Here is a 15,497-nt window from a genome sequence, read left to right as displayed (position 1 = left end):
AATCTTCACGTCTTTGCGTCTTTGTTATTAAGTTTACGTGACTTGACCATATGAATCTCGATTTTCAAGCTACACGTTTTTGTCTCTGATATTACTTCGATAACGCCCACTCACCCATTCCATCGTTAATCTTGCATGCGGGACAAACTTTGGTTTTCAATCAAGCCCAGAGAGACAGTTTGGCCAAGTCAATAAATTTAACGTGTTCGACTACAGCAATTTAATTGGATGATGTTTTTTTTTTACATCAACAACGATGAATCTATGTGGATTTTGCTCTATTTATACCTCAATAAAATTTATTGTATGGTAATAGTATCTCGATACAAATTTAAACCCCAAAAACTGTGAAAAAAGAAACAACTCTGATGATAGCAGTATATCTTTACCCAATGTATCAAAAATAGCTTTAATGCTCAAGAAAACCACAGCAGTTGAATCACAATATTTAATATCAGGAAAGTAGAACGCACAAACGGACGTGAGCACGAGCAATCAAAATATATGTGTGATGAGATTTAATTAAAAAAGAAATAAAGAGTTTCGGGTGGAAATTACCCGTACCGGTCGACGTTTGTATTCCAGTCACGCCACTGGTCCCGAAGACGCTTCTCCAATTTCCATAACAGTATCAGAGTGCTGCCATTTCGCTGCTTGAGAAAGTCAGTTTTGCGGCCCTAGTTGACCTCACTACTCACTTTGCCATACATAAAGATACGTAGAAATTACACCTACTGCATGAAAGCAAAACGTTTGAGCTAACTTCCTTAAACGGAACAAATTTCACGTAAGCTCTTGAGGTGGATTAAATTAACACATGGCATAATCTCAAGTTCTGCTGGTGATTTAAAAGAAAAAAAAAAAAAACGCCTTTTTGTAAAATACCATGAACGAGCCAAATAAAAAAGATACACCCAGAAAATTGTACATTCACGCGTAGAAACTGACTCGAATCCCCTTGCTTTTGTTGCATTCTTTCTTTAGCCGCACCCTTCCGTGCGCGCAGATGTACGAGATGTATAAATTCATCAAGGGGAAGTCTCTGAGAGAGAGAGAGAGGCCCGAGGATTATTTTAGCCTGCGCAGCTCGCCAAGAATAAGCTTTAGTAAAACATTTATTTTGGTAAAAGTTTGTTCCTACTTCGATTACTTGATTTCGTGTTTTAATGCCGAAAATGATATCAATAAAATTTCAGTTGGAGCATTTTGTGTGCTTTGCATCAAAGAAGATACTTTACCCTTGAAGTTCAATAAACAATCGATAAATTTGTATTTGGCATTAGCTAATGCATAGGTTGAAGATTCATGACCCTGTATTCAAGTCCCTAGCATTACTTGAGGTTATTCCTCCATTGATTATGCAACTCTTGGCGTAAACAGTATCGTAGCTTACAAAATTCTCACAACCATTATTATCCATCACCATCATCGTTATCATTGTCATTGTCATCATCACCTCACATCATCACCCTCTTCGTGATCATCGCCAGTGTGATTTGGCCGTGTAAAATCCCATTCTCATGTTTGAGTATAAACATTCCACGGTAGGAGTGGTGTGTTTCTCCATACGGGTCTAAGGCTCTAGCGTTTATCCGCGTTCTCCGCGAAAACTGGCGAAAAAAAGGGCTGGAGGGCAATTAAAGTATCGCCGAGTAAAACAAATGCCTCGAACCGTCACGGCAGTACTTACGAAAGATTGATTGCATCGCAGTGCCGGCGCTTAATGAAGAAAGAGACACGGAGCTCGCAAATTCAACTGCTCACGCGGCAAAGTCAAACGCAAGAGCTCGCACGGAATGCAAATAAGCCGGCAGGGGGAATGAATAGGTGGTGGAAAATAAGGTACACGTGCATTACACGACAATGAAGAAGAAGGAGAGTCGGGTGTTCATGGGGAGTATGAGTATTTCGAAGCAGGGACCGAGAAATGGGTTACGAGTGTAGAGTGTGTGTTGCGGTAGAGGTGCAAAAACAAAGTCAGAGAGGACGGAAAAAGCCGGGAAACAAAGGATAGCCATCGTTGTGAAGAGCGAGAGTCGAGTTTTCCGGGCGGAATTTAATATCTTCGTCCGAGATTATTCTTGGTGGCTGAGCTCTCGCTTCTTTGCACCGCTGCTGCTAATGCTACTTTATGTCCGTCTCTCTTACTGTCCCCGAGGCCACTGCATACATGTAGTGGGCTAGTGGCGTCCCGTTTGACTCGCGTGCGCTTTACTTACTTTCGCTCGGATACCTTGGATTCCTCTCTCTGTCTTTCTCTTGCTGGTTTCGTTGCAGACTTTCGAGTGCACTGGACACGATAGCAGGTACCTGCTGTAAAAGCAACGCAGGACGCCATTTAATATCCGCACTGTCTCGATTCTTTTTTTTTTTTTTTTTTTTTTTTTTTTTTTTGCGCCAAAAGACATTGATGGCTCAGGTCTTTGTGGCAAGCTGGATGTAAAATCTTTACGTAACTTTGAGAGAAAGACAGCCACTTGTTCTGCTAACGAGAACAAAATAAAAACGTCATTTAATGGCCATTTGGTAACTTTACATTAAAGAATCTTTTATTGAGGTACTGGAACCTGTGCAACGTAAATTAATAAAAAAAAAAAAAAAAAACTAGTGTTCCTAAATTCTTGTAATTTAATTGCAGTCTAGTATAATTCATGTGCCCGAAAATTGCGGGTTTTATATTCAATGCAGTGGTAAACAGTAGTTTTTGTTGTTTTCCGAACAGTGACAATGAGTTGTGTGATTTGTCCAAATATATCAGTGTTTAGCATAGCATCCTATTAAAATGTTTATGAATGTATACGAAAAAACTTTTCAAAGAAGTTACCACTTGTACTACTGTGCTATTGTAAAATAACAAATCAAAGTGAGTCATGAACCGTAATGCATCTCGTGAAAGGTACACTCCTCGGATTTTCGATGCAGTTGTATTCCATACGAGCGGAGCCAACGTCGTTGCTCTACTGTAATGGCAAAGTTAGTTTTCAAAGCAGTTTACGAGGTACCGATGGTAACAAGTTTAAGGACTTCTCGGGCACGCGTCCCGAAACTTGAAATCGCATTGCGAGAGTGACGATCGAGTGACGATGATCTTGTCAAAGTATTCAGAATACTTATGTTATTATTATGATGACAAGGTACAAACGATCGCAACAACGTCATACATAGATTGAAAAAACTTAAAGGAGGTGTTCGTAGTTTATTCGTGTCTTTATTGTGGGCCATGCATTCAAAACACACTTTTTTAATGAAAAAAATATATTCAAGGTTGGACAAAAAAATAATACTAATAGACGCCCGTTGATGAATTTCTTTACCTCATTTCATTTTAGTTGAAACGTAGCGATATTGAAGAGGAAACACTGCACATGTAAATTCATTTGTACAATAGAAGTAAGAATGAGATGAATCATTCCTTAAACGAAGGAACGTCGCATCATCTTTATGAAAAGTACGATGAAATAACAGTACCTATACATAAAAAAAAAAAAAAAAAATAAGGTAACCTACAGCTGGTTGTTCCGCGAAACGAGAGCATCGGGGTCAATGGGCATAAAAAAGTCTCCTTTCGGGTTATTTACCAACAACGCCACATCAAAAAGCCATTTAACTTTGCTCCGCATCTTTTCGGCTCGACGCGTTCACGCCTACGTAATTGTAAATTTATAACGGATACGTCGTCACGGTTATGCGGCAGGCACGAATAAAACAGAGAGTGAGAGAGATACAGCTCGTGATCGGAAGCTGCAGCGATTTACGGTGTAAACACGGGTAGAAAAATTCCTCGCTCATACATTACTCGCGTTACATTTGACGCGAGCTCGTTCCCGGGCATTTGTGCTCTCGAGGGCAGATCCGAAACGCGTCTGCGTGTATAAATATACAACGAGCGATCCGACCTCGTAAATCTTCATGACGGAGGAGAGAAAGCTTAGAAGATACGTGGAGCTGATTTAGGCAGGGCTTCTATCGTTTCCAAAGCTCGCGCTGCTTGTTTCCAATAGAATGCTCTCATCGAATAGTTAATTGCAACGTTAACGTGCGTTTCATTGAGTGAGCTAGGGCAGCATCACGTTTTCCATCAATGTCATTGCGATGCCTATCATAGGTTTTATGTATACGCTCGAGCTCGGGATAATTTTATTCCGATTAACAAAAAGCACGACTTAAGAAACATTATACTTTTCTCATACAAACAAAATTCTTTGGGCAGCATTTTTTGGATGTGTAATATAACAACTGGGCAAGTTGTAAGAGAGAAATAATAGTGTGGTGCACAACAAGCCCTATAAGACGCAACCATACCCTCCCCTGCAGAGGGAAGCTAATTTTATTCAACACGATTGGAGTAGGTGCTTTTTTTTATTATCGATTGCTCGCGTTGTTTTCGGACACACATCTGATTCGTTTTCCCGTTTGGCTCCGCAGGAATGAAGGTCAGCTCGTAAAGTAGACAATCTCCATCGGTGGTTGGTTAGCGGTAAAATATTCCAAAGCTCGGATGTGTGTACCAGTACGTCAAGACCATAAGCTGTATACACGTGCACTCCCGTTACTCGATGGATTGTTATCGGAGCATATCGATATCAAGAACAACTACAACAACAACCACAACAACAGTAAAAACTGAGAGAGTACGATTCTTTACACGTTTCATTATTACACGTACCTACAAACATGATGCCTGCATTGCTTCGTGTGTTATTGGACACTTGACGTAGCAACCATGTGGTTATAATGGCTAGTTGTCACATGTCAATGGCAAGTGACTTTGGCTCGTGTGCAACGATGACTAATGTTTATTGCTTTATACATGTGCTTCTCGTCAGACGCACGTGAGGGAGACGACCGACGATGACGCCCGCACCTGGTGTGCTGTTTAACATAATATACTCCTTGAAATTCCACAGCCATAATATTATGTACGAGACTATTGAATTTGCGAGCTTGGAGTCTCATTTTGGGAATAAGTTATTGGAATTTATACGATGTTCGATGACTATTGACACTCGTCTGTGACGCACACGAAAAATTAATTACAATTGTGTAAATAACTACGTCATAACGTTTTGTTAACGTATTGATACGGGAAATAAATTGTATTTTAATCACAATTCGATGCCGATAAATGCTGCTGTTTTATAGATAAATTTTGTGTGGAAAAAAAATGTGAATGAATGTATCGTGTAGAAGACTAGCTACTAAGATTTAGGTATTTATGCCTGTAAGGCAAGCATTTTTCCTACTTTATAGGATTTTTCTGTGTTGATAACAAAGACTGAGTTTTTTTTTTTTTTTTTTTTTTTTTTTTTATGTAAATTGTCCGTGTGCGTAGAAATACAGAGTTTATCTGTGTTTTACTGAGCGATGTTGATAGTCAAAGATTCTTTTGTTTTGTTCGCGAAACAAGAAAAAAATACATTAATGAATAATGTGAACAGAAGACAAACTCCATCACCTGAAATAAATTCTCTGTGAATCGGGAATCATTAGAAAGATTATAACCACATACGTGTGCAAAAAAAAAAAAAAAAAAAAAAAAAAGGCCAAACAATGTCTGACTCGCAGTAACAAATAAAAAAAAAAATCTCGAGGCACAAACGAGCTCGTCACGTAAATCCATAGCATGTACACCCCAATCCCTCGCTCATTACGCACTTACGCGTCCATTCATCGCTCCCCACAGGCTCTCTCTCTCTCTCTCTCTACCCTCCCGCCGACCAAAACACAACATAACTTTGAAACGCATTTACTTGCCTTGCCTCTGCCACTGTACGAGTATGCCCGCGGAGTTGTGCGGGTTCAAAGTTTCTTTCATCCACACGAAACGACGTTTCGAGCACACGACTGTGGCAACTGGTATTATTGTACGTGTACAATACTGCAAGGGATATCGCAATATAATGCGCCCGCAAAATTATGCGATCGCTCTTTGTTTTGCACGTATACGCGTTATGCATCGCACCAAACGCGATGTTTTGCAGAGGTAATGCGATTCAGGGCAAACGTACAAGGTGCCGAGTTCAAGTTTAATGAATAAACGCTCTGACTTTTGTTCCCACCTCTCTCTCTCTCTCTCTCCCTCGATTCGTATTCGTATACGTACTAAAAAATAAGCAAGAACAATGGGTGCTTCGAAGAAATTGCGTTGGAAATTAATTGTTGAATTACATACAGTATTATTTTCGGGTCTTTTGCTCGTATGGCACTTTCAGAGAGCTATTTACACATTACAAGGATTCTCATTGTCAGGTACTGTAATCATTGGGCATTTTAAATTGCAGTTAGTGAAAAAAAAACTCCGAAGCTTGGTGGTGTTGTTGAAAAGCATATGTATTTATAAATCACCGACCCTCGACACGTTGTGCATCGAGCAGTTAATCCGTAAACTTGACGGGGCGACGAAAACTCAAATAAATTTCTTTTTCGGTGGTCTATTTTTAAAGTCACGTAAGGACAGACAAGACGAATCAAAGTGTTTGCTTAGCACTCCAGATCCAATAGTCGTCCATCCAAACTTGTGCACACAAACAGCATTAATTATTTGACGGCTACATTGGCAATGTTACATGGAAAAACTGATTTTATCGATGGCACCCTATAACGCATCGGATCCAAGAAACAAAAAGAGAGCCACCATAACGAATTGAATTATCAAACCTAAAAAGCTCAAAGTCCCCCCACTTGGCGTGAAATCCACGTTTCGAGTAAGTCACTCGTGAAAAATCGTCCGTACGAACGAAAATCGCTCTTTCTTTCTCTCTCTCTCCCCCGTTCTTTCTTTCTTTCTTCTCCCTCGAGGCGAACTCACCATTACAAGCCCCTTGTACAATTTATAACGTCTTTCTTGCGTGCCGAAGCGCCGCGCGAACAGCATACCTAATGTCCCTCTCTTCTATAGGTAATACGCGGAGTCGTAAGTAAGTATATATATATATATGTATACGTATAAGTAGCAAGTGTGAGGTACGACCGTACCTGTGTGTACACGTGTAAGTGCACACAGATATGTATGGGCACCACTACCACTAGTATAGTTGAGGGAGAAACACAGACCGAATCATAAATCGTCAAGCCTATCTCTCTTTTCCTCTCTGCACGAGTAGGTATACGTATACCGCACAAAGACGGAAGTAGGTACTGTACGTGCATGCAGCTGCGCCAGCATCTTTGGCTCGACGATTTCCTTGTTCTCCTGCCCTGTTTTGCCTTTCTTTTCACTTCGACTGCCTTTTCTCCTCTCCCTCACGTATCCTGCATACACAAATGTGTGTGTGTATGTATGCATCAGCTTCCCTCTTATTTCCTCTCTCTCGTTTTTCTCTTCCCGACATTTATATATATATATATATAGTCTCGACTTGCTGCACGTGGGGAATGGAAGAGAAACTTGCCATTGCACACGTACTTATACTTGTACGATGGCGACTGTTGAACTTGCGCATGTATGCTAGAATACAGTGTCCTGCAACCTCGCCTCACCTCGTGTTTGTTCGTATATTGGTGGTGTATATATCGAGTTACCATACGTTTTGGGGCGTCTTTGAATAGCGTTTAAAGGTCATTGTCATCGATTGCGCGTGTGAGCACATATGGTTTTATGTCCCTCTGGGAGTCCCATTGGATTTAACATTCGGAGGTATATATGGGTAAGCATGAAGTAAGGGGGTATCCCTGCAAGAAAACCATGAGCATTAAAATTCACATGTAGTGCACAAAACTTCGAATAAACAGAAGAACAGTTATAAACGCATAGCCGAAATATTCTGAGTTGTGAGACTCCATGTAGTATGAATGTAAACAATAATTAGAGCAAATATTTTACAAGGAATGATAATTTTAATTGTACGTTACGCAAGGATATGTAGGCACTACACCTTCATTTTAACGCCAATCAATGTACGGAAAATCATGTACGAAAAAAAAAAATTTCGCTTCATTGCAGTTGTAACAGTATACGAAACATAGGAAAAATGAGACCTCTGCCTCTGTAATTGAATTGACCTCACTTAACACCTCCGTAACAATTACAGCTTCGTACATCAAGTCATTGCGTGCTATTTCAACTTTTTTTACTGTCCATACTGTACAACAAGAGTTAGCTACTATTTAGAAAAACGCTTGAATATGACTGACTGAGACACTATTTTTCATAGTTGTTTTATTTTGCAACTTTACAACTCGTAAGTGCATGATTTTAGCTCATTGTCAAACTTATTGAGTTCGCTTATCCACGTAACGCCCTGAGACTTTTGTGAATACATGGATATCTGCTTGAAAATAGATTTGGGTAACAAGCTATTACAATGAGACTCATATTTTAGTCATCGACAACCAATTATACATAAGATCAATATTTGAAATAAATAAACTATTTACAGAATTAAGTATTATAATGGCGATGTACTAAGGTAAGTTTACGACATTAAAAAAATGAAATGACACGTTTATTCATCCAGCTGGCGATTATCTATCTAATTTATTTGAAAAAAAAAAAATAAAAAAAAAAATTGTTGCAGTGACACTGTCCGCACAAAACTTAATTACAATGGTGTTAATTTGGTTGAACTTATATGAAAATAACGTCAAAGTCATGTACACCTTACAGAAGTAAAGGAAACGATCGAAAAACCCACATATGTGGGATAAAAGCGGACAAAAGTAGGGAGTTCTTGTTGGCCAATTCGTTTTCTCTCTTAGAGTCCTACATGGTATGAGGTATCATTTTAGCATACAATCAATGCCACCAAGGACAATTTTCACACGCTCATGCATTATACGTTATTCAAACATACCAACTAAAGCCTGAAAAATCACTACAACAGCTTACCGTTTTAACAGCATCGAACTCGCCTCTCCTTAGTAGATCCATCAGCCTCTTTCGCTCCATTTCCTCCCTAGTAACGTAAATTTTTCCCTTTTCCATCTGCTGGCTCGGAACTCGCGTCTGCAGATCCGTGTAATCATCGTTCAGAACACTATTGTAGTTCAACGGCTTGTTCCGCAGAGGCGCGATTTCGACAACGAGCGCCGGTTCTTGCCTACGTTCGAAACAAGTACGCAGTGGTGGTACGGGAGGCAAATCTTGTTCGAAATTCAGATTTTTAATCAGCACGTCACTGCTGTTGATAAGCGCCGTACCACCCCCCGTCGTCGATCTATCACTTTGGATGGTACTGCAGACCGACTCGACTTGGACTGGAGGGATAGGCTGGTTTTCACTTGACAAGCTCTTGCTCGACGATTTCTCCGTTAAAACCATACCATCACTCGTAACGTGGCCACCGCTGTTAAGCTTCAACGTGCTCCGGGACTCGTATGAGTTCGGGTCGAGGTTTTCCCGTGCTCGCGAATAATCGCCGTTTCCCTGCTGCCTGGCAGCTTCATCAGAGGCTAAATTAACCCCATCAGTCGCTTTAAGGCTTGAAGTTCCAAATGTGGTCAGCACATGCTGGGGTTGCCGATCTTCCTCGGGATCTTGAGTTTCCTTTTTTTTCTGGACAGGTGGTGCCCTCTTTAGCCTGAAGCTAGGCGACCTCTGCAGGATTTTGATGCAACTATGAAGTCCCGTTGATTCGGGCTTGCTCTCTGGCTCTAAGCCCTTGCGAATGGGCCCGCTGATTTTTTTCTTGTCGTTTGTGTCCTCGTCTCTTTTCCCGAAGCCTAGGCTCGCGTCCACATCCTTGGACGTTCTCTCTCCGTAGACGAAGTGCATCCGGCCGGGCTTGAATACAGACTCCAGATTATCCGCGTGAATGACCTCCGGCTGGAGGGTCGACTCGTAGATCTTTTCGACGTACTTAGTCGTCAAGCAGTCGACATCGTTGGGCCTACTAGGTTGGGAGCTCAGCTTTTCTGGCTGAACGGGAGCCTGAGGCTTGAAGGTCGACTGGTTGAGGGAATCTGGCATCCTTGTTGGGGACATCGGTGATTTGTTCCTCATCTCGATGAGAACATTCGAGCCTTGCAGGTTGTTGCTGTTCCTCGACTTGCTCGACCGACCCTCGCTTCGGTCTTGGAACGCCTGGATGCGTGCGTTGACCGATACCAAGTGTTCCTGGGACAAATCTGAGCCAGACTCTGTGGGACCACTCGTGCTTCCTGGAGCGTCTTGCTCGCAGGCTCCAACCGTGGAAGCCTCTCCGGTTGGCTTACTCGGCGAACCACCGGTTGACTTGGAACTGGCGCGTATGGACTCGCGTTTGAAGGAGGAGCGACGGACGATCGTGGGTTCAGGTGGTGGAGCTGCTGACATCTCGTTCCGCGCCTTCACCAGACTGGAAATACGGTTCTCCATCTGGTGCTTGACCCGAGCATTTTTGCCACGGACGCTTATTAGCGGCGCTGCCTCCCCGGGCCATGATGGATTATGGGGATGGTGCTCCTGTTTCTTAGGTGACTCCTCGATCCCAGGGCGATTCGACGACACCGAGCGGAAGCTGGAATTGGCCGGGTCGGTACGAGACTGCTGAGCCCGTGCTCCCGCTGGGCTAGCCTCCCTCGAGCGAAGTCCAGTGCTTGTCTCTTGTAGCTGTTGCTGCTGTTGCCTTTGCACGCGCGCACGATTCTTTAGAGCAAGGTACTGCCGGTAAGTGCCCCGGCTCGTGCTGACGGCAACGCTGGCTCGCTGGTCGTTACTCGTCCTTAGCTCGTCATGGGTCAGATCGTCGTAGCTCGAGGAGCCGTTGAGCTGCGACCGACGGATCCTCGATTCCTGCTGACGCATTCTGCGGTGGCTCTTCTGCTCGGCGCTACTGTTGGACCGCGTTAGGCCTGTTGTCGCCGTTGTCTTGGATCTGGCCTCCCTTGCGTTGAAGCCCGCGCAATTCTGGCTCCGCGTCTGGCTCAACCACTCGTCAACCCGCTTCTGGACCTCACCCTTGCGCAACATCAGCACCTCGGGCGCGTTCGCCTTGGTTGAGCGGGTGCTCGAGCGCGCCTCCTGGTTCAACTGGAACGCCATGGCTGGGTTTCTCTTGTCAGCGTGGCGTAAGCTTTCTTCTGTTGGTACTCCCGCCACCACTGTTACTACGGGAGACAGGAAGCGCTGCCTGTCACGCGAGCGTTGGTGCACCTGCGTCTGCCGGCTGATCTTGGTCGGCGACACGGGCTGATGGAAGTGCTGCCGCTGTTGGTTGTGCGACCTGTGGTGCCGATAACTTTGCTTCTCAACGGCGTGTCGTCTCTGCATGTCCATCAACTCCTCGAAATTGTTGACCCCGATGTCAAGGTCAACCTCGACGTCACTTAGATCCGAGGATCGACGGTAGTTAAGGTCCTCATACTCGTCGAGGATGTTGTTGACCGACTGGGTGTCGATTGAGCTCGTGCTCTTGGACTTGCTGCGGCTGAGGTTGACGAGGCACTCGTCGCTGCTCGACTGATCGTGAAAGTTGCGGTATTGTTGCTCAAGCCTCGCGGCGTTGGTAAGCCTGCGCCGTGGGTGCGGGCTGACACGTTCGTACTTGTTGCTACCTGTAGCGGCCTGTTGGTGCTCGTAGCGCCTCGTTGGGTGAGCAGTGCCGTGGCTTCCGGAGGCAAAGCGCGAATGTCTCAGGTGGTCCCGCCTCGAGCCCGGACTCTCCAAAAGGTCAGGAATGCGCTCTCTGTGCCGGCCATACATTATGAGCACCAGTTCCTCTTTACCGTCGACCCTGAAATATTTCCACGCATACGTGTGTTTGATGGGATAATTATGTCTGTTTCAGGCCCACGTGGTTGTATATGGCGTCATCGTTATCACCAGGAAGTACCGTGTTTGGACTACTCGAAGTTGTGCGTAGCCAGCGTACTTTCGTCATTTCTTCCGTTCTCTAGTGCTATTCTCATCTGGAACAAACAACGTGTAGTATATTAGGATAGCAGTAAGAGCATTTTTTCTGAATAAGAAATCCAATGAAATTGGTATATTCAACTAATACAATTATTATTACATAATGTTTTGCAATTATAAAAATAAACAAGATAAACATCAAGTTTTATAAATACAAACGAAAGAAAATAAATAAATCAACCAAATGAAAATAAGGTTGATCGAAATTAATCAAGGGAATAGATCCATCTCACTTAAAACATTTATAGTAACATAAAACCTCCTCTTACATAAACACTCGCACGTATATTGTCAGAAAAAGAATCAATGCTTTTTTTACGGTAAAAAAATTAATATGTATATGATGTATGTATACGCATAAAAAATAAAAAAAAACTTAAGACAAGCTAAATTTGTTTTTTCCTAAAAGTGTAGGTAACAATGTTGTATAGACAAAAGATTTGTTTTGTTTTGAAGTTCGAAAATATTTGCATAACTGTGGTTTTTTTGAGTTTTGCAAAAAATCAAAGAGTATTGTTTAAAGCTTTGTATCCAAGGAGATAGATGAAAAATTCACCCTTGAAACTCAGCATATAGTTTTAATTGCTTTTCTGATTATAAATAAATAAGCTGTGGAAGTATTATTTCGAAGAAATTAATTATTTAAAGACTTTAGTTACTATAATATTACATTAAAACAGTATTACAGAATAAATTATAAATGCTCCAGCTTGTGCGAAAAAAAATTACCCAGTATGTCCATACGAGTTTTATAACAGCTATAAGTCACTAGTAGATTAAAAAGAAGACTTCATGAAAGTCAGATAACAAATCACAGTAACATTATAATTCAACAAAAGAAAGATTCATTTTGTAACGAGGAATTTTTTCATGAAAATCAGATTATAAAACAGAGTAACATATTATTTAAAAAAAACAAGGGTTTATTTTGATACCAAAAGTGACAATTCTTCTCTTTGTAAAAAAATAAACAGTGTAACATATACATAAAACCAACTATAAAATGTAAGTAAAAAAAAAATCAGAATAGCATAGACTGCATATATAGTTTTTAATTAAGTATAGGAGTGAATTTCAGAATTTTTGTTGAACAAACAAAAGAAGTGAACAAACTTGTTATTTCATTTGCTCATAAATTTTAAAATCATACATCAATTGAAGTAAGTTATTGATAGATCTTCTCAAAACAAATTTTTTTTTGTATAATACGTATACGTGAAGACTACAATCATCAGAATTAGCATGGAAGGATTAAAAAAAAAAGAAGTTGTTTCATAAGCTCCAGATAAAGTAAAAACATAAGATATTCCATAACGTTGTAGATATACAAATTTTTAAACACGAAAAACTACGGCTTTTAACTGCTTTGTACATGTAAAAAATAATTTTTTTTTTGTACAATTTTTAAAAACAATAATGATACATATTATTTTTTTAACTTTTATAGTATTTGCTGAAATAAGTTTAGAATGTTTAAATGACAACATCATTAAATTCGTCTATTTATCATTTCCTTAATTTCGTTATAATATGAAAGATGACCACGTGTCCAATTACCTTATTTGTGTATGAGAATACCATTTTTTTTACTCTTACTGTTGATACACATCTTACTTCCGGTAATATTTTCTACATTAAAAACACATCTTACTTTCGGTAATATTTTCTACATAAAAAACACTAAGGTTGTAGTATAAAAATAAAACTAGCTGCTAAACTATACACTTATTTTACAAGTAAAATTTTAAGATGGTCAAGTTCTGCACTTACGTAAATAAATCAACACTAGAATATCTCTTTAAGGCCACTATTAAGTGAGGGTCCAAATTTCTTTTACACGCTATAAACACTTGCTAACATGAAAGATGAATATATCAAACACGACTGTGCAGCAAAAAGTATCTCAAAATATAATTCACTCAAATATTATAATTAACAGATTTTCATGATTTTCTGATTATAAGCAGAAACAAAGAAAAATCTATCTGGTTTATTCACAGAGAGAAAAATGTAATAAAAATTACTGTGATAGAATGGTAATCTGGTACTGTTCGGTCGTCTAGAGACTTTTTACTAAATAAATAGTAATTTTTCATGTTTGGAACAGTAATTTTTGTTGTAAGTTAGTGATTTTTTTACTGTTTGTACAAGAGAAATTACTGTCTGCAGTGGTAAAAATTAGGTAGACCAAAGTATAAAGTCCCTAGACGGAAAAATGACACCAGATTACCATTTCAGCACAGTAATTTTTATAATATTTTTTTCTCAGTGTTCAAATCATTGTGTTAAAAAAGACAAGAACTGTAAATTATACCATAGCTCCCATATCATTAAATTGTAACTCATTTTTATCAAAAAACTTTTTAGGCCAGATTACTTTTCAAATCGTACTTGGCAACAAGTTGTCACTTGGGAAAGAAGAGTTGGCCTATGGTGGGAACAAAAGAAAACCAAAAATGTCTTACTAAGAAGCATATTAATAACTTACCTCACAATTATGATCGTAACACAAGTAATGATTTTTTACAATCAATGTAATTTATTCCCAAATGTAATTCAGTAAACTGTAAATTTACGATAAATATTTTACAGGATATAAGAATGTTTAATGACATCCACATAATGGCCACAGCTGTAGAGTGCTTATCGGGCACTATGTTGCATCTCATTATATTACTAAAATTTACGAATGCAATTATTTATCAATCAAAGGTATGAGCAATGAAATGTGATAAAATAATCAATACTTGCTTTAATAACTAATTGAGGTTGAAAAAAAAACTGGGTAATAATACGTGTATAACCACAAACGAATACTTTTTAGAGACAAAAACTTCATGAACATATAGCCTTGGACTGGAAAAATATAATAATTGAAGAGGAAAAAAGAACTTTGAATAAAGTAGTCCACTCCACATACCAATTTTTTTTAGTTTACATATATGAGGGTTCAAACATCAATCGATTTCGTTCTGCTTATATGTACTTAATGAGATCAAGAAATAATTATTTTAACTTACTTTTCAGCTCTTATTTTTATAGCAGTATCATTTTTTGCGGGACTCCCTGTGGTTAACATATTTTACACGAATATTTTTACAAATTTAACTGTTAAAAAAGAACTACCTGCAAAAACTGAGTTTTTCATCGATCAAGACAAGTATTTTTATCCCCTATTTGCCTATACTTCGGGGGGAAGTCTTTTCGAACTTTCAGCCCTTGTTGCCCACGATTTTTTGTACTTCATGTCAGTGAATCACAGCTGCTGTTTATTCACTATAATCCGGTAAGATGATATATAAAAAAATGTTTTAAGGAAAAATCTGTCAACACTATTAGAGTTTCCAAATTTTCTTCTGCAGTTATTGTAACACAAAGTCATATAATAGACAGGATATATTTGGTGATGGTGTAGAAGTTTAATTGAACTTCTTATCACGCAACTATTGTACTTTGTAGGGTTTAGCCACAAGGCAAAAATAATTTTTTTTTCTTCATGGGTCAAAGTAGTTCATCATTTGCATGTGTGTAGTAACTACTTAAGACCAAGTTCAGATAGATGTCACGATGCGGGCAGTACATGTGTAAGCGAATATATAAAGGGGGTACGCAGTAATTATGATGTAAAAACGTGTGTTTCGGCTCAGATTTCCGGTGGACCCCACTT

At 39.9% G+C, this 15,497-nt stretch overlaps 1 protein-coding gene across 1 annotated transcript in view; it reads right to left on the bottom strand.

Moving 5' to 3' along the window:
- LOC106639778 (uncharacterized) overlaps positions 1-15,497 on the bottom strand; it is a 179,218-nt gene that overhangs the window by 124,859 nt on the left and 38,862 nt on the right. The window contains exon 2 of the mRNA XM_089594616.1: positions 8,828-11,826. Within this exon, the coding sequence (XP_089450742.1) occupies positions 8,828-11,620 (2,793 nt within the window). The 5' untranslated portion in view covers positions 11,621-11,826. The remainder of the gene's footprint in view (positions 1-8,827; positions 11,827-15,497) is intronic.

Source organism: Copidosoma floridanum, unplaced genomic scaffold, assembly GCF_036245765.1.
Source record: "Copidosoma floridanum isolate Cflo_tuat_1 unplaced genomic scaffold, Cflo_Japanese_pri ptg000001l, whole genome shotgun sequence".
Lineage (NCBI taxonomy): Eukaryota > Metazoa > Arthropoda > Insecta > Hymenoptera > Encyrtidae > Copidosoma > Copidosoma floridanum.
The sequence above is the reverse complement of the archived record's forward strand: the minus strand, read 5'-3'. Positions and strand labels throughout refer to the sequence as shown.